The sequence below is a fragment of the Aspergillus niger genome (assembly GCF_000002855.4).
Source record: "Aspergillus niger supercontig An07".
In the NCBI taxonomy this organism is placed as follows: Eukaryota; Fungi; Ascomycota; class Eurotiomycetes; order Eurotiales; family Aspergillaceae; genus Aspergillus; species Aspergillus niger.
In genome coordinates, this window is record NT_166523.1 from 36873 (window position 1) to 55423 (window position 18551).

The 18551-nt window shown below is 50.0% G+C and overlaps 10 protein-coding genes across 10 annotated transcripts; 7 read left to right on the top strand and 3 right to left on the bottom strand.

Annotated features, from left to right (window-relative positions):
- Nucleotides 1-298: 298 nt before the first annotated feature.
- On the bottom strand, nt 299-1361 carry An07g00200 (uncharacterized protein; the record flags this gene model as incomplete). Its single annotated transcript, XM_001391076.3, has 3 exons — nt 299-341; nt 522-871; nt 933-1361. The coding sequence occupies 3 exons, from the start codon at nt 1359-1361 to the stop codon at nt 299-301; spliced, it is 822 nt and encodes a 273-aa protein (XP_001391113.3).
- A 377-nt stretch (nt 1362-1738) lies between these two features.
- Nucleotides 1739-2923, top strand: An07g00210 (hypothetical protein; the record flags this gene model as incomplete). The annotated part of the gene is made up of 4 exons (XM_059748153.1): nt 1739-1798; nt 2096-2143; nt 2506-2656; nt 2742-2923. The coding sequence occupies 4 exons, from the start codon at nt 1739-1741 to the stop codon at nt 2921-2923; spliced, it is 441 nt and encodes a 146-aa protein (XP_059600828.1).
- A 90-nt stretch (nt 2924-3013) lies between these two features.
- On the top strand, nt 3014-4569 carry An07g00220 (uncharacterized protein; the record flags this gene model as incomplete). Its single annotated transcript, XM_001391078.3, has 7 exons — nt 3014-3069; nt 3143-3341; nt 3395-3431; nt 3485-3705; nt 3758-3981; nt 4033-4160; nt 4214-4569. The coding sequence occupies 7 exons, from the start codon at nt 3014-3016 to the stop codon at nt 4567-4569; spliced, it is 1221 nt and encodes a 406-aa protein (XP_001391115.3).
- Nucleotides 4570-5107: 538 nt separating this feature from the next.
- An07g00230 (uncharacterized protein) lies at nt 5108-6704 on the bottom strand (the record flags this gene model as incomplete). Its single annotated transcript, XM_001391079.1, has 3 exons — nt 5108-6063; nt 6131-6580; nt 6656-6704. 3 exons carry the CDS (start codon nt 6702-6704, stop codon nt 5108-5110), a joined length of 1455 nt encoding a protein of 484 aa, XP_001391116.1.
- A 682-nt stretch (nt 6705-7386) lies between these two features.
- On the bottom strand, nt 7387-10134 carry An07g00240 (uncharacterized protein; the record flags this gene model as incomplete). The annotated part of the gene is made up of 1 exon (XM_001391080.1): nt 7387-10134. One exon carries the CDS (start codon nt 10132-10134, stop codon nt 7387-7389), a length of 2748 nt encoding a protein of 915 aa, XP_001391117.1.
- Nucleotides 10135-12219: 2085 nt separating this feature from the next.
- Nucleotides 12220-13978, top strand: An07g00250 (uncharacterized protein; the record flags this gene model as incomplete). Its single annotated transcript, XM_001391081.1, has 3 exons — nt 12220-12372; nt 12492-13321; nt 13375-13978. 3 exons carry the CDS (start codon nt 12220-12222, stop codon nt 13976-13978), a joined length of 1587 nt encoding a protein of 528 aa, XP_001391118.1.
- A 322-nt stretch (nt 13979-14300) lies between these two features.
- An07g00260 (uncharacterized protein) lies at nt 14301-15513 on the top strand (the record flags this gene model as incomplete). The annotated part of the gene is made up of 3 exons (XM_059748154.1): nt 14301-14390; nt 14460-14755; nt 14817-15513. The coding sequence occupies 3 exons, from the start codon at nt 14301-14303 to the stop codon at nt 15511-15513; spliced, it is 1083 nt and encodes a 360-aa protein (XP_059600829.1).
- A 369-nt stretch (nt 15514-15882) lies between these two features.
- Nucleotides 15883-16086, top strand: An07g00270 (uncharacterized protein; the record flags this gene model as incomplete). Its single annotated transcript, XM_059748156.1, has 1 exon — nt 15883-16086. One exon carries the CDS (start codon nt 15883-15885, stop codon nt 16084-16086), a length of 204 nt encoding a protein of 67 aa, XP_059600830.1.
- A 313-nt stretch (nt 16087-16399) lies between these two features.
- On the top strand, nt 16400-17377 carry An07g00280 (uncharacterized protein; the record flags this gene model as incomplete). Its single annotated transcript, XM_001391084.3, has 3 exons — nt 16400-16449; nt 16507-16570; nt 16643-17377. The coding sequence occupies 3 exons, from the start codon at nt 16400-16402 to the stop codon at nt 17375-17377; spliced, it is 849 nt and encodes a 282-aa protein (XP_001391121.3).
- A 259-nt stretch (nt 17378-17636) lies between these two features.
- Nucleotides 17637-18525, top strand: An07g00290 (uncharacterized protein; the record flags this gene model as incomplete). The annotated part of the gene is made up of 2 exons (XM_001391085.1): nt 17637-17827; nt 17892-18525. 2 exons carry the CDS (start codon nt 17637-17639, stop codon nt 18523-18525), a joined length of 825 nt encoding a protein of 274 aa, XP_001391122.1.
- Between the last annotated feature and the right edge of the window lie 26 nt (nt 18526-18551).

The window sequence follows — 18551 nt, forward strand, 5'->3', positions numbered from 1 at the left end:
CTTTCAATTAAATTACCACACATGGACTAGGAGAACTCTCACATGCTATGACTCCCTACCTCTGTTTTCAGTTGTGCTCAACACGCCAAAGCATCTAGAGATGTTTGGAGTTCACTCTTTAGGTAATTATTACTACTACTAGTACTACTACCATCATGAGACCTTTCAGGCTGCCTTTTGTGCATATGTTTACTTTCGTTCCGTTCCGTTCAGTGGTTTTAGGCGCGGCGGCGAACTGCCTTCGCCGCAGGATGCGTCGTTTCACTTCTTTACGCGAGTTTGAGGGTTGTGATGGCATTCAAGACAATATTCTTGCTTCAGAGAGTGAGGCACCTGCATAGCTAGCATCTCAATTAGTATCATCAATCATATATAGGAATAAAGAGAGAATTGATTTGATGTTGGCCAGGCCGTATGCATTGGAATGGTGTCAGTTGGCGATAAGTCATGGAGCGGGTAAACGTGATTGGTGTGTGTTGCGAAGCCTACATCACGTGGTAGACTCTGTATAAACTATTTACTTTGCCATAAAACCATCAATGAATTTGGTAACCTGCTCCGCCAAAGCCTGAGGCTGGCTCACAAATGGCATGTGTCCGGTCTTGAAATCCACAACTTCCCATTCAACCTTGGACTTCTCCAGCCACATATCCTGCAACGATGAAGGGTTGCAACAGTCGTCCAAAGTACGCACATATGCTCTCCTACCATCAAACGCACTCTCCGCCCACGCTGGGGCAGTGGCGGTAGTTTCAAAAGCTCGGAGTGCATGTGGCTGCATTAGTCTATCCAATTCCGGCTGAAGGGAACGGTCGCAGTCATTGTACAAAACGTCCATCGCCGGTTCAATGATAGCCAGGCCCTTAGATGGCTGGGGACAAAATTATTAATATTCTATCATTATTACTGCGATTGTTCTGGGTAGACCGTACCTTGTCGACTTTGATAAATGGGGGGTAAGCACCGCCTACCGCATTGAACAGAGATTCACCATCGAGTGTGATGTTGCCCACCACGTAAATAAGGCCAATCACGCCAGTCGATTGACCTTGGGCTGTTCTGGTGCCCTTTGCAAGTCCTCTTGCTGCGCCACCTGCAACAACACCCCCGTATGAGTGTGCGATGATAACGACATCTTTTCCTTCTTCGTTCAAGAGAGGGAGTAGCACATTGTCACGCAAGTGAGCGATATCCTGGGGGGAAGACACATTGGCCGGATCAGAGGGGTTGCAACTGGGGTATGATCCTGGGTGTGTTGCGTATCCGGCTTCGGTGAGATGCGGCAGCAATTTCTCGAAGCCTTGGGGTGTGCCAAAGGCACCTGGAACGATAACGATGATTGGGAGGGTCGCAGGAGACATATTGGAAAGGTTCTGACTTTAGAATAGCTTGCGACGTTATTATGGTGAATATTATTGAAGAGAAGAAAAAAATGAAAATGGAATGAGAAGTCGGGACTGCTACCAGGCAGTAATCTAAAGAAGGCGGAATGGCAGAGTTATTTAACTAGTGAACTAGTTAGTGGTATGTATTTGTCATGGTTTGATTAACTAAATTTGCCAAGATTAACGTTAATGTATGATCCCTGCGGAGTTGTAGTGTAGGCTGAGCGTTAGGACCTGTCATCCATAATCAGCCGCACGTCAGGTTGCAACGGCTAGTACATACGGGTAAGTGGTAATTCATGTATTAGCACATGTACCTGCGGATGGGGGCCAAATGATCGTTACATTACACTATGCCGATCTCGGTAGGTCAGGACAGCCCCCTTCGAGCCTCTCCACATCTCACACTGACGGTTGTGGAGTCAACAAGAATTCAACAACTGTTATAACGGGCTTAGTGCGATGCCGATTATAAAATGTAGGGGCCAATTGATTTAGTCTACAGATTGAGGGCGGGCAATTAAACCAACGCCAATAAACTGATAGCGCTTGAATTGTTATCTAGGTTCTGGGGGCAACTCCATCGGAAAGTTCTCGTGTAGTCTTGGAACAATATACTGTTTTCATCAGAAGACAGCAAGCTGGGAAGAAAACCCCCATACGTGCTACAAACTAGAAATCTGCCCAGGTGTTGGTTTGTGAAAAATCAGCCACTCGCTACGGGAGGAAACAGTGGATCTTCAGCTTGCCGCACGCTAGTGAGGGATGGGTTTTGGCACTTTTGGGGGCTGAAATCAAACAATGCACCTTACGATCGGCAAGGATTTCGTTGTCCATGCCATTCCTGAATTCGGGCCCAATAGTGGGGACCATTGCCGTTGAGGCGGGCCGAAACCTCGGAAGGGGCCATGCAAAAGAAAGTACCAAACTTTTTGGCCCCCGGGGAAGTGCTTAGCTGCGCCACCTTGTCTTGTTTGAGAATATGACATGCCCATCATCATCACAAGGTCGTCAAAGTTGTGGGAATACTAATAGACCCGTAGATCCACTGCACGGAGGGCGAAACGAGACGTGCGTACATCGGCGATCCACAGCAGGCAAATTTCCCGTGCACGTAGAGGCAACGCAAGAATCACTTCCTATTCTTCCTGAATGGGGGATTCACCCTGGGCTAAACCAAACCAATAAGACGACTAAGAAGATAGGATCCATCGGTACGGAGTATGAGGGGGTCATAAGCATGGAGGCCGGACCGGCGCGAGAAGCGGCAGGTGGACACAGCCCATGCATTGTCCACACATCCACCCTCCCTACTCGGCAGCGTAGGACGTGCGCTGCTTTGTAGGCAGACTGTAGGCAGACGCGATGGTGGTCTCTCAGGGTCTCCCGGGCAGGGGCTTCCCAATGAGAAGCATCCAGACAACTCCCGTTACTGCATTTGTGAAGGGCTAACCATCGACGGGCGCCAGCCGAGGTACCATGAGGAAAAGCAACAGCTGTCCATACTATACTCTGACTCGTTATTAAACCCCTGTTAGTTTTCCCTTTCCAATTCTTCAGCCCCACACCCAGTCGCAACACCTGAAGGGGCGGAAAGGGCAAGTATTGGCCCACCGGTTGGTTCAGCCATGTCTGTTATATTACTCGGAGTATTCAGTACCCATTATAAAGGATCCTTCTCACTGTGAGCACTGCATACAGTCAGGTCTCCACAGGTAGAGTTACATTGTTTGCATGAACATTGATTTGCTTCTCAGAAATTCACAACTCTCTGTGGATATCATGTCTCAATCCATGCCCTCTGTGGACCTTTCTGAGTCTCGTCAATCTAATTTGTATGCTTCTTCAACAATACCGTTCTTTGTCGCTGTTCTCTGTGTTGGTCTTCGATTCTGGTGCCGCTGGAAAAACACTGCAGGTATATGGGTTGATGACTGGTTGATTTTAGCCTCTTTGGTACGTACTATCGCTTCTGCTCCCAATTGAGGGTCCCTAATATTGTTGATTAGGCTTGCGGCACTGGTCTGACGGCTTCGTTATTATGGTGTAAGGCGAGACCGATTTCATCCTATACAAGTATCAGAAGTTGACAGATGTAGGGATACCTCGCGCTCTGGGAAGGCACATTCAAACATTTGGACCCAATGCTACGGAGAACGCATATATCGGGCTATTCTCTTGTGAACTCACTTACACGGGAATCATTGTCCTTGTCAAGTTCTCCATCCTGGCCTTGTACTGGCGTCTATTCAACAGAGCGAACATAAAGATTCCCATTAGCCTTATTTCCACACTGGTCTGCATGTGGGGTATCGCTGTAGTAAGTGTTGTTGTTCTACCCTCGAGAAGGGAACTTTCTCTGACACTTCCAGTTTTTGCTCACCTTGCTACAATGTATACCTACTCGAGGATTATGGGATCAATCTGTTGATGCATCTTGCAATGTTGACAGCCAAAAATTCCTGTTTGCCATCTCAATCCCAAATATCATCATCGATGTTACGCTTCTCGCACTCCCTATACCTTATATCATGAAACTCAATACCTCGAAAAGCCATAAGAAGGCTATTATGTCGATGTTTCTTTTAGGCAGTTTGTAAGTAGGCTTCGCCTTCAGATTCTTGCCATTAGCAAACTGACCGAACAGTGTGTGTATCGCCTCGATAATGCGACTCGTTTCGGTGATGACTCAAGGTACTGATGCGGACGTCAGTTGGAACTGGGTAAATCAAGCCATTTGGGCTAACATCGAGGCTGATTTGGCAATCGTCTCAGGTACGTGCTGTCCTTGGTAAACTTAATGACACGTGGTAGTGACTGTATCAAAGCTTGCCTCCCAACGTTGCGACCCGTATGGGTCGCAGGTCGACGAAAGCTTTTTGGTTCTCAAGCCACCAACCAATCGGCCGACCCACCGTCTTGGGCTACGCCACAGAAACGTGCTCAGGCGTCATCATGGGCCACAAAAATACTTAAGTCGAGCTCCTACGATAACGAGGACACGCAGCCCTTTTCTACTCTGAGTAGTCATACGGAAGAAGGACCTCACCGTTTCTCGACAATGGAAAACCCACATACTGAAACGACCGTCGCGATCCCATTATCAGCCCTCAAGAAAGAAGCCACATATGACAAGGAAGGCATCACCGTCAACAGAGCTTGGGATGTAGAGTACAATCACTAGAGAAGGTCGAATGAATCATAAAAACACCTTTATCAGAATCCGTAAGCAAACGGAGCAATCCTACTCCGGTCAAGGCTATATGAAAATGTGTGTTCTCATCACTCGGTCTTAAACAAGATTACAAAAATGTTAAAACGACTGTACGTGGCATCACTGGATAGGCTATGGATTGCATTTGGCAGCTAGTGGTGTTCTCTCGTTACACGTTGCAACATATCATGCACTCGAGCCTGCTGATGAAACTACTCGGGATGGTATAATCGCATCAAGTCACCCAGGTCCGACTATATTCGAGGTGTTATAGGGAGTACTGACCACACCACAGGTTCACTCCCTTACCCTCGAGTTTCTCGTCAATAAGAGCCCATGGAAAATTCCGCACACACAGGGGAGCTTGAGACTATGTATATGACGACACGGTGACAGATCTGTTCAAACCCCAAAACTCGAAAAGCAAGTGTTCGCCAAGCGTCTCACATAGTTACTGAAAACATACCCCCCTATTCCAACAGCCAATGGGGAAACAACGTACCATGGCTTAGGATGAAACATTCATAGCGTCTTCAATCATTGTTACTTGGGGCTCATCCGTCCCCTTTAGGTCTCCAGGAGGAGTCATCACGTCCCCGAACAGCTCGTCCATCTGTTCGAGGGTCTTGCCCTTGGTCTCCGGGAAGAAGAAGATATAGCAGATCATAGCAATGAGGTTGAAGACGAAGAAGACGTAAAAGTAACGGAAGCCAATGTTGGACAGGGCTGTAGGCGAGAACTGTGCGAAGACCAGATTGACAGTCCAATTAGTAAAAGTGGTGATGGAATTGCCTTGGTTACGAATATCCACGGGGAAGATCTCCGCAGGGTAGACCCAGGAGATGATACCAGGCGATGTATAGAACAGGCTGAAGACGAAGTTCATTGCGACCATTGCCCGTAGCTGATTAGTGTTACTTTCATTGTAATGCTGGGACATGGCTGCATTGCAAACCAGTGCTGCTGCCATGCCCGCCGCTGAGACGATTAGCGGTCGGATCCGACCCACCCGCTCCAGAGCCCAGAGCCCGATGGTGCAATAGATAATCGACAGGCCGCCTGAGATACCGATGATCATCAGGGTGGTGCGCGTGTCGATGCCCAATGAGCTGTAGATGCGCGTCCCATAGTAGTTTATGACATTGATTCCTGACAATGGGCCAAAGGCCTGCACACCGCAGCCGAGGATGAGGCGACGGCGCCAGGAAGGTTTGGTGAGGATGGAGGTCCAAGTAATGGTGTTGTGTGCGCGCTCCGCCTCGATGGTGTCCCGGATCTCTTGATACTCCAGCTCGATGTACTGCGACTTTTCCGGAGTGCCGTCGCCATGCAGGTGGTGTAGTGTAGCCAACGCCTCCTCGTGGCGGTCTTGTTCCATCAACCAACGGGGGGATTCCTGGAGAAACCAGACACCGGTCATGAGAACAAGACCAGGGACGCATTGAAACGCAAGTGGAAAGCGCCCTGTGGATATAGGTTAGACACTTCGTACACATGCAGCATAAACAAGCCATAATAGGGGGAGATGCACATTGGAAATCGGTACTATTGAAGGAACATCCATATCCCAACCACTGCGCAACTAAAGACCCCCAACTCAACATCCACTGCAGTAGACCCGACATCATTCCGCGGGATGCGGCTTCGGCCATCTCACCGGCGTACATGGGCACGGTGGCGGTCAGCATGCCCACAGCTACACCCGCAATGAACCGACCGATGATGAGCATGGTCATGTTGATCGCTCCGCCTTGCAGCGCGCAGCCCACAATGGAAATGCAGGCACCGACAAAGACGGACATTTTCCGTCCCAGTCGATCACCAGTGAAGATGTTGATGATGGTTCCGAGAATGGCACCTCCTTGGAAGGCGGATACCACACCCCCCGTCACCGTATCGTTCGGGTTGTTAAAATATCGAATGAACTCGGTTTGGCCGATCGTCGAGGTAATGATACCACTGTCATATCCGAAAAGAAAGCCTATTCGTCGTCACCGGAGTTATTAATGAGTTTCCACCTTTATGTTCAAGAGGAAGTAGGAGAAAAAATGTCTACCTCCAATGGCCAAGAAGACAGCGGAGAGTAATGTTGATAGTTTGGCCATTTTGGCTGGAATGTCGGATGCCTGCTCTGCTAAGTGCCAAAACCGTAATGAGAAAGCTAGGTAGCAGCCTCCAGCTATATACGAGCAGTGAGGCTAGGACATGGTAAACTGGTGCCTTACTGACTTGGTGGGTATCTCCAGTAAACCCCAACCACAAGCTGGGGTCGGTGTTTGGGCTGTAGCTTGGCTCCATTGCCGCCGCGTCGAACCGAAGTCACTGATCCTGGGGTAAACGTGGAGACGGCTTTGGGAGACACTGACCCGAAATCGTCCCGGGGGTGCCATTGTAAGGACCATATCGTTGCCGAAGTTGAGCCAGATCAGCTTGTTCCCATCTTGCCAAGCGCATGAACTCCTGATCCATCCGGGGTGGTGAGCCCTAAGCGCGGCGCGCCAGTTCGAACCGGGTTAAGCCGCTAGCCAAGGCCACAGACAAAACAACCATGGACCTCGGATGTCCCGAGCCCCATTAGATTAAGAGAAACAGAAGAATAGCTACAAATGCTAGGCATTTCCGGAAACCTTCCGATTTGATTCCATTTACCCTTGTCTCCGAACGTTCGACGAGGCTGGCTCGGTCACCATCTTACCGACACAGTACGCGGAGAACAGTGTATGGGCACGATCCGGCCATTCTAGAGTTTGGTCACGCTGCCTAAACCAGTTTGGGCTTTAATTATCACTATCCTTCAATAATGGAGTACACGCCGTGGCTCAGGCTGACCTCCCCCCCGTCCACTGCCCGACTCTCCTCTCCTTCCCGACAATATGCCGAAGACTTGCCGCTGCGGGGAAGCTTCACAATGGCAGTAGTGCCAAAGGGCACACGCACATTCACAACCGCCTGACCCTGCTCGTTGCGCGTAAACTCAACGGCAATAGTTCCATAGGGGCAATCCACGCTTCCCTTGACATGCTTGAATTCGGCGTTATAAGGCGGGTCTACCACAAACGTACGATATGCCGGTCCTGTAGGCTTCAAACCCAAGACCGCCGCATAGAACCATTCATAGATAGTCCCCAGCATGTCATGACATTTGCTACGGCACTCGTCTTGCCAAAACTCCAACAGAGTTGTTTCTCCACGCCGCAAAAACCGCATGTAGGACGGGTGCTCTTCCTGACGGGCCATCTGCAACACCAAATCCGGTCGCTTCGCATCGGCCAGGGTATTGAAGAGGAAACGTAGCCCTATCTCTCCGGCACGTATGCGACCATCCGCTACATCATCCAAGAAGGCAGCCATCACGTCCTTGCGATGCTGTTCTGGAACCAGTCCAAATTGCAAAGCCATGGCCTGTGCGATTGCATCCCGGTCGCGTGCTGGGTAGTTGTCTAATGAGGTGTAGTAGGCGTAGGGTCGAGATGCGTCATCGGTGACTAGCAAGTGACGGTTGTACACGGCGTAGATCCGAGCGGCCCACTGTTCGAATTCTTTTGCCTTCTGCATTTCACCCAACTCGCGAGCCATCATAGCCACGCACTGTAGGCACCGGTAGTAGATAGCGGTCTCGATATTAGCCTGGTTATTACCAAAGGCAATCCCACGGCCCCAATCCCCAAGTCCGTGTTCAATCAAGCCCCCTCGGCGCTCTTTGGTGCGCATGTACTCCATGTATCGCACCGCCGCGGGGAACACCTTGGCGATGACATGCGTCGAACCGTAGTACTCCCTCAAGATGTCGGGCAGAAGACACACGGCACAGCCCCAGGTGATGGTATCATGCAGCGGGCCGCACATGTATCGGATCTCAGGCGCCATGGTCGGGACCAGCCCACTGGGCTCCTGGGTGTCCAGAATGTCATCCAGGATCTTGGTGTATAGAGCTTCCATGTCGCGAACGTATTGTGTCGCCGGTGCCAGCAGATGAGTGACCTCCAGCCAACCAAACTTTTCAATCTGGGGACAGTCGGTATGATAACTGAATAGATTGCTGCTGAAGGTCCAGGATAGAGCGCTTAGCAGTTGATTCACATCTTCTTTGTCGGTCTGCATCGTGCCCAGGCGGCGGGCAGCTGATGAGATATGGCGTCCCACAACTGATCGGATGACCGGGCGGCCGTCACTGCCGTCCAAGGAGACTCCTTCTACTTGGATATACCGTGCACTGGTGAAACTGAAGTCGGGCTCCCAGGTTTCTGGGGCGCCCGTGCCGGCCAGGTGAATGCGAGAGAAGACACCTGTCTCATATTCCTTGAACAAGGGGTCTGGCATCAACACTGTGCCGTCCTCTTGGATCGTTTCGCTATAACGGACAATGATCTCCGATCCTCTTGGTCCCTCAACCTCCACGCGCACCATCGTTGAGGCGTTCTGCCCCAGATCATAGCATACTATACCTGGACGCGGCTCTGTTATCTTGACCGGTTGGAAGGTCTCATGCAACACCACAGGCGGCTGAGTTTGATAGTAGATATGACCACGGGGGCCAGTTAGCGGCTTTGCGAAGGCCCAGTCTGCATCATCGAAGTCGGGTGTGTCCCAGCCTGTTGGATACTGTCGTCTATCGTGGTTCTCGGAGGCATAGATATTAGCGAGGCTAGTTGCGCTTCTGCGGACACGCCAGGACGGATCCGAAATCATCGTCGTGTGTGAGCCGTCGGGGTAGAAGAGATGCAGTTCACTGAAAAAGCAGAGCTCGTTGCCATAGCGGACATAAGTGTTGTCTTCGTACATTGGCCAGAAAAAGCGATCTTCCCCCTTGTCGCCCGCGTAGAAACCATTGCCGAGGTGAGCGCCCAGCACATTGGCGCCTGTCTGCAGCTGGGCCGTCACATCGTAGGCTGTGAATTGCACCCGACGATGGTAGTTGGTCCAACCGGGGTCCAGCCGGTGGTCTGACGCTGGGGAGCCATTGACAGTCATGTTGAAGTGTCCAAGGCCGGAGGCAAACATAATGGCACGGGCTGGCGGCTGGGCCAAATCGAAGGCCTTGCGAAGGTAAATTGGTTTGTCGCCGCCGTCACCAATCCACACGGCTTTCCATCGGTTCGGCTCGTCCTCGAACCAGGAGCGAAAAATGAGACTGGTATGCGGCATGTAGGTCTGATTCATGCTATAGGGAGGCAGCAGGTGCGATCGGGGGTAGGCTGTGAAGAAGTGATTGACGGCGCTATGATGCGGTCGCTCTGACTGATCCCAGAGGGTCACTCGCCAGTAATAGCTGCAAGTCGACTGGAAGCCATTATCGGGCTTGCAGATGATGTTACGTTGCTCATTGCTCATCACCCGACCTGAATCCCAGGCCAGCTTCGACTCAACGATCGCATCTCCTTGCACAGCGGCCTCATCGGTGCTCAGCACCACCCGGTAGGCAAGTTGTGATGCATGCTTATCATCGGTTTCAATCGTCCAATAAAAGCGAATCTCGTCCACATCAATGCCTAGCACTTCATGAAAGCCGTGGATTCCACATCGCAGAACTTGCATTTTCGGCTTCAACGGTGGCAATGGAGTTAGAGGCTAAGCGACGCTGATGCTCCCCTTTCCGCTGTGGGATACCACAATTGTTGGGGGGAAGTGACGGGATTTGTCTGTGAACGTCCGAGACACGCTGAGAGTGTCTCGCGTCAATATCCCCCGAGACCGTGCGAGCTCGACCATGAACATGAACGATCTAGCTAGTGCTTTCCAATATTACCTCTCTATTCTTGGCAGTTCGTAGCGTGAATTAGCGTAGGTGGAGAGTATTCTGGTTGAGGTGGGCGGGCTCTCCCTTCAACTGCCGTCTTTGCTTTCCGAGGCCAACAGAGGTCAGTCCAAAGATTAGTTTATTTATTTACAACCCAATGCAATGAAGTACCCTGATTTTGCTTCCGTCCCCACGGGGAAGCGGTATTCCACGAAATTTAACATATCTACGATTCTATCTTTGAACTAATTCACGCTATACGTTGCTCGAGACTGCAAGCGCGGTGTTGGATCTCAGTGACCCGAGTCTCATCCCGAATGATAGGACCTTTCGCCCCTGTCGGACATCCCGACACTTGCCAACCGACCCACTCTTCACAGAAACCGCGGAGAGTGAGCAATTCAAGTAACCCACTATTTCGGAACCTGTAATATAAGCCAGTCCGGAACACGATCCTCTGTGATCTATCAGGCTTGTTGAAATGCCAATGAAATCTCCTCCTACCTCGAATAAAAGCGACACCAAATATGTACTAGTCCTGTCCACGCAGCAGAGTCCCAGTTGCCCCGTCGCAACCACCACTAGCCCTGCCTACTACATCTTCACATAGCTGGGGACCGTTCAAGTAGCAAAGCATACGCACTGGGCGGCTTATTGTTGGAATGCTACTACACTCACCGGTTCATGCCCCACCAACTTGATCTTCCCGAGTTGGGTGTCATTCTCGCGACTGACGCTGCAGTTGTTGGACTCGCCACTAGACATACTTGTTTTCAAAACAGCCATCAATGCTACCATTCACGCGGCTTTGACCCAGCCGGCCTGCCCCAAAGCTAAAGCGGACCTTAGGTTTCTATTTCCCTGGTTTTATGCCAGGCTTAGCGCCTCCACACGTACAGATATGGGGCGAGAGCCGAGGCGAGATTTTAGTGTTCATGCACTCCATTTCATATTAAGATTTCTACATTAGGACACCTACATCATACCGGAGATGACTGGTGACTGTATCAACGCTCATGGTCAGAGTAGTCTGTATGGTTTTAGGATGTGCAATTTTCAGGTTATCCCATGGTGATGGGAAAACCGTTGCATAGAAGTGCCATTTAGGCTAGGTGCATCGCCCTCGACATATTATGGGCTAATGCAACGAGTCGATATCATCCGAGCTATGCTTTGGAAAGATAGAAAGATACATTCAAAATCCGTCATGTATACTCCAACATAACGACCAAAAAAATACAACATTTTTCATGAGCAATACTTGTACAATTTAGATGGGTTCTTTTAATGCTGATTCAACCTCTACCCGAATGTTCACAATGAGCGCGCGGATAGAAGCACCGGGCCAGGTATAGACAAGTATTACATCATACCTTGCCAGTATATACCCATCATTGTGGAAGCCTTCAAAGTAGGAATGGGTGGGAAGTCGACTCATTTAGGCGAATGAAGCAAGGAGAGTGAAGTAAGGAGATGCAAGTAATGAGAAGGGGCAGTTAGGCATAATCGAATACAGGAAATCTGCGTCTACTCGGTTAAGTGCTATACGGATGCGGTGGCCCGCTGCTCTACGTCAACGCAATGCCTTTCACCTGCTGACGGAGGCAATGGGAGACTATGCACAGGCCCAGGTTCGTGTCTTCGGCATGAAGCACTTAGATGGGAGTAACTGTTGTTCGGTAACTTAATCCAATTTCAGTATGTTGCCAAAAAAGCTATATTGTGAGCCAGGCTTGTGAAACCTATGCCAACTTTATAAGATTTGCTGTCGCACCAAACATGACCCTGTATCTATAAGAAGTACTCCTCTTCCCAGCGTGGTTTTTAGAAGTAACTGAGTGATTCAAGAGCTCAGGTCTGCCAGTTGATCATTTACCGACGCGATGGCTAAGCACGAGATTAACGTCAAGGCAATCTACTACGCGTGGTGCACTTGTTTATATGCCCTCATGCGGTACCTGGGTATTTTCCCCCGCGATCCGTTGTTACTTATCGGTGCTGTCATTGTCTCATGGTCGACCTCCTTCCCTTTGACAGTGTGTGCGACGACTTTACTGAAAAGACAACGTAGCACATTCAATGATCTTCCTGGTCCACAGGTCCGAGCCAATACTGCCTCCCTCATCTTCTCTCCGGCTGATGCTAACCGCTGCAGTCGGTAAATTGGCTCTACGACCGCGTGTTCGATGTTTTCGATGAACCGCTAGCGAAAAATGTGACAGCTTGGGTCAATGAAAGAGCCTACCCAGGCGGACTCATGCATTTCTTTGGCTTGTTCGGCTCTGAGTATATAGTCCCTACGGACCACGAGGGGTTAGTTGAGGTGCTGTCAACTCGCTCTTACGACTTTGAGAAGTCCCGTGCCTTCCGGCGATACTCGGTCCGATTTTTTGGAGATAGCCTTGTCACTCAGGAACAGGAGGTGCACAATAGAAACCGGAAGACCTTCATGCCCGTTTTCAATCAAACGAACATCAATGCTGTTCGCCCTCCCCTGACCTCAAAATCGAGGCAGTTCAATGATTACATTTCTTCGCTACTCAAGATGTCTGGTGAAAGCCAGAGAAGCAGCGAAGGGAGAGGGACAGCTGTTGTTCCCGTCACGGACGTTGTATTCAGAGCTACAATGGACACTGGAAGCATTCTTGCACTTGGCATTGACCTGGAGACTATCAAAGGCCGGAACACACATATATTGCAGGCCTTCAAAACCTTGTTCGCCAGCAATCGTCAGAAGAAGATACGATTTATCTTACACAACCTATTGCCAGGCTGGTTAGATCAATTAGTCCCTTCCACGGAAGCAAAGGACATGGATAGAGCAAGGATCCTCCTTGTTGAAAGCGTCGTCAATATGATGCAAGGAAAGCTGGCGAAGAATGAAAGAACAGGAGACCATCTCACTTACCTATCCAATTTAGAACAGTCGGGTCCTTTCAATCACGATGAATACATAGGTCAACTAAGAACTATCATTGCTGCAGGGTAAGGTATTCCGGTATGAGAAAACATGATCCAAGTTGACTGAAAGAAAATAGTTTTGAAAGCTCCGGGGGTTCGCTCTCCTTTGTCATTTACTGTCTCGCGGCCAACCGAGATGCCCAGCAATCTGTGCGCGAAGAGTTACGCAACGCCAAGCGTGGCAGGATGGAGCTTGACGAGGACGAGTACGAACGGCTTCCAGTCCTCAATGCGGTGGTCATGGAGTCACTGCGCCTTTTTCCCTCTTTCGGGCTACTGCTTCGCAGGGCCATTCGCGACACTACTATCAAAGGCCGCTTGATTCCCCGCGGGACGCACATCGGTATCTGTCCGAAGGCAATCAACTGTAGTCGTGAACTATGGGGAGACGATGCGGAGGAGTTCAACTTTGAACGGTGGATTGACCGCTCCGATCCACATAATCCCACACAGGTACCCACGGGAGGTGCTCCTAGTACTGCATGTATGCTCTCCTTTGGATACGGAACGCGCAGTTGTGTTGGAAGGCACTTGGCGATGGCGCAAATCAAACGACAAATAGCGCTGATTACTGAACGTTTCTACGTTGAGACTGAAGATGATAAGGTTCCACATCCTTCAGGATTGTTTGCCTCCACCCCACCCCTTGATTTTCGGCTTAGGTTCACCGAAGTGGAGTAAATAGTTGGCGCTGTATGACCACTCTTTCAGGGATTCGGAAAGTTTAACGTTCAAAATCTCAATGTGGTCAAGTCCATGTTGGTCCTTCCCCATAAAGTAGGTCTAAACCTCAAATGAAATTTCGTTTTGGCCGTGAATAAGATGCATATGCAAACCATGGTTGTTTGCGCTTTGTCAGCGTTTCTGGTCTTTTCTGTTCTCATTCGAACGGTAGTTCTGCCGCAACCGGCATATAAAGGTTGTATTAGAAGCTTCTGTCTAATGGTCAAGCTGTCGAAATATCCGGCTGCTGTAGCGCTTACTTGGGGACTGATTCCACAAGATGGCTGACCAAGCAGGACAGCCCATCGACATTCATGCCCTTGAGAAATTCCTTACTCAGGCATTGCCTCAGATCCGACCTCCTTTCCACGTGCAACAAGTTGAGCTAACCTAGTCTCATTTCTACAGTGCATGGAAGCTGATTACCATTACGTGACAGTTTCAAGTGGGACAATCCAATCCAACCTATAGAATTACGGACTCCGGTGGAATAGCGTATGTCCTGCGAAAGAAACCGCCTGGAAAGCTCCTCTCCAGGACGGTCCATCAAATCGAGCGGGAATATAGAGCGCTCTCTGCATTCCAGGGAACTGAAGTCCCAGTCCCAAAGACCTACTGTTTGTACGAAAAAGATGATGTTCTCGGAACCCCATTCTACGTTATGGAGTTTCTGGATGGTCGGATCTTCACCGATTTCACAATGCCTGGGGTGAGTCCCACCGAGAGGATAGCCTTGTAAGTTCCCTTCTGATATGCCTTCATTGGTCTTTATTCCTGTCTGACTTGGGATCATCAGGTGGAGAGATGCTGTACGAGTGTTAGGCAAGATTCATACCACCAATTACCATTCAGTCGGGCTACAGAGATTTGGTAAGCAAGGAGGCTACTATGACCGTCAGCTGTCGACGTTTACATATCTATCCCGTGCACAAGGAAAGGTGGAAGATCCTTTGACCAAGGTCCCTGTTGGAGAGTTACCGCATTACACTGAAATGGTCGACTTTTTCTGTCGTCATGAGCCTCGGCCCAAGGATCGGCATACCATAGTGCATGGTGACTACAAGATCGATAACTTGATCTTCTATCCCACTGAATCACGGGTAATTGGGGTCCTTGACTGGGAAATGGCGACTATGGGCCATCCCCTTTCGGATTTTTGCAACCTCACGCATCCTTATTTCTGGGATGGCCTGAACCAGGACGTGGCAATGTTTCGTTCTGGGAAGGTTGCAGGATTGCCTAGTCGCGCACAGTGCTTACAGTGGTATGTCGAGACTGCAGGCTGGGACCCCGAACCAGATCTTTGGTGGGGAGATGCATTTTTTGCATTCAGAACCACTGTTATCTTGCAGAGCGTAGCCGCCAGGCATGCCGAGCGGCAGACAAGCAGTCCGGACTCGGTAAAATATGCCCTGAAAGTAAAGCCATCCGCGGAGGCTGCCTGGGAACTAGTGAGGAAAGCAAAGCTTAAACCTAAGTCTGGGAGATTGTGAAGGTCATTTTCGATCCTTCGTGGTCTTTGAGTCTAGCCTTGCTTGAAGTGCAAGGGGATGGACCGTGATGTCATGGTGTAACAAACTCACTCATCCTATGCAAGGTGACACCTAGCTTCCGCAAATCGACAATACTGCATCGTGACACAAATATATTTGTTCTTTTTGTTGAAATGCCTAGGAATACCTCGCAGTATGATACACTCCTTCTTCTCTTGCTTGGTATAGATGGCACTCATTCATGTCTACTTAAGCGTCCCCAGGAAGACGAATTTTGCGGGGAATAACCTGCCACAATCGCCGTAACTGCCCTCATTTCCCTTCAGAAATCTAGCCTTTGCCACCCCTTCTATACCTTTACTAGCTGCCATGTCTCCATCCAGTCCTTGGAAGATAGTCGAACACAGGGTTCCTTGTCAACATGTTCGAGAGTATCCCGCGGCGACCACAATAACACAAGAGAGTGTTCTCTATTTGGCTGTAAAACAGTACATTCCCCTTACCAACATCAATCCCCGTCCAGGCGATGCAACAATTATCGTCGCCCCTGGCGGCGGCTTTGGAAAGGTATGACCACCATTGCCACATCCTGATGTCATTTCAGTCGCTAACTGCGACGTAGGAGCTTTATGAGCCAGTGTGTGAGGAATTATTGATGCGCTATGGGAAAGAAGGGCTCAAGATTCGTAGTATCTGGGCTGCAGATCCGGCACATCAGGCTGAGAGCAACATTATCAATGGAGGCCGTCTTGGAATTGACCGTGAGCTTACCAGACGATCTCCCGTAGTTTCAAGAGATAGCAGCCTAACAGATGGTGATCCCCCAGCAAGCCATATTGATCATAGTCGGGATCTTCTCCATTTGATCAATGTCAAACGAGATGACATGCCACGCCCAATCGTTGCTATTGGGCATAGTGCTGGATGTCTTTCCGTGTTTGTTTCCTACCCCAGCGCCCATCCAAAGTAGCAGGCTGATACCTTACTTCGCAGAGTTCACCTTAGTCTCATGCATCCAAGGCTATTTCATGCTATGGTTCTCTTCGAGGCACCGATAGTACGTCCAATTACTCAGCTCAGCAACACTTCAATGTACACAACCGATATAGTGATGCGACCACACCTACAGTTCTCTGTTTACAGACGGGAGGCTTGGCCATCCAGACCTGCAGCGACTGAATCACTCAAACGAAAACCCTTCTACCAGGCCTGGGATCGGCGCGTCTTCGCACAATTTGTGAAGTACGGCTTGCGCGATGTCCTAGCAAAATCCGAAATCAGTGACGAGAATGGTCGGCCTAATGAGACGACACCAGTGAGACTCACCACTCCGCTAGTGCAGGAGCTGGCCTCCTTTGCCCGACCTTATCACAACCTCCCTGCCCCCGACGTAGGCGTAGGTGATCCTAGAAACCGCCTCACGCACCCAGATCTCGATCCTGAGGCCCTCACATCGTTACCATTTTATCGTCCAGAGATAACTGAGCTTTTCCCTCGGTTACCATACTTACGACCGAGTGTTCTTTACATCTTTGGCAGTGAGTCCCATATGAGCCTTCCAGAGTTAAGAAGTGACAAGCTCCGGACTACGGGTATTGCTACTGGGGGAAGTGGCGGGGCTGCTGCTGGTCGCGTGCGTGAAGTCGTCATGCAAGGGTTCTCACACCAGGTTCCGTTCGAGGCAGTCGATGAATGCGCAGAGGAAATCTCTCGTTGGTTAGCTTGCGAATCAAGGCGCTGGCATAGAGAGGAGCAGGCCCTCCACGATAGGTGGGGTACATTGCATGTTTCCGACCAAATGACCATTGACAAAGACTGGAAAGCTCATATTCGAAGGGGACATCGGGTCAAGTCCAACCTGTAACGTGTAGCTTTCCGTGGCTATCCCGATTTGTGTACATTATGGAAGCTATGGAAGCTGTGACCTGGCAACAGTCTCTTTCATCAGCCTTGCGCGAATGACGACTTTCAACACGCATGTGGCCCAAACGGGCACATGCATGCGTACGCAGGCTGCAAGGGGGCCCAGTGGCGAGATCGCAGCTTTCTGCAAATAAATATCACGCTGAGACCTGTTTAGTATTTCCCACAAGGGAAGGAACCACAAAGACCTAACGTGCAGTATGGATAGCCACAGTCCCATAATAGTCCGTCTCCAAGGCCATATCGCCGTTGTAACCCTCAACCGTCCTGATAAGCTTAACGCACTGGATCAGGACAATTATTATCAACTTGGTAAAATTTTCCGCCACCTGGAGAAAACACCCGACGTTACCATTACGGTCCTCACCGGCACAGGGCGATACTTTTCAGCGTGAGATTAACAGGGCCTTTGGTTATGTCCACATAGCTAATAAATTTATCAATTGTTCAAATAGCGGTACAGATGTCGGCTCTGCCTTCCGAAACGGACCCTACGGAACAGATATGCGGCGCAACATGAGTGGCACTTTGTTTAACAACCTGGACCTCACTCATACCCTTGCCAACTTTCCAAAGATCCTGATCGTGGCACTGAATGGGCCCGTCGTGGGGTTTCCGGCGGCGCTCATCGCGCAAGCAGACTTCATCTATGCAGCACCGCATACCTTCCTCCTCACACCATTCTCATCGCTCGGTGTTGCAGCGGAAGGTGCGGCTTCTCGTTCTTTTGTGCAGCGCCTTGGTATGTCCAAAGCAAACGAGGCTTTGATCATGAGCAAGCGGATTTCCTGCGAGGAACTGGTTGCCTGCGGCTTCGTCAATGGAGTGGTGACTTCTCCTTCGGGGAAGCCAGACGACTCGGTCGGTTTTCTGAAGCAAGTACTTGATGAAGTGCATAGGCGATTTGATTCACTTGCAGCAAGGTCTTGTGTTGTAGGCATTAAGGACTTGATCCGTAAACCAGAGAGAATGATAAATGTCCAACAAAACTGCCTCGAAGTTTTTGCGGGACTGGATATGGTCGCAACAGGCGTGCCCGAGCAACACGTTCAGGCGCTGGTGGAAGGACAAAAGAAGCATAAATTGTGACTTCCTGACCATGTGGGGTTATGTCT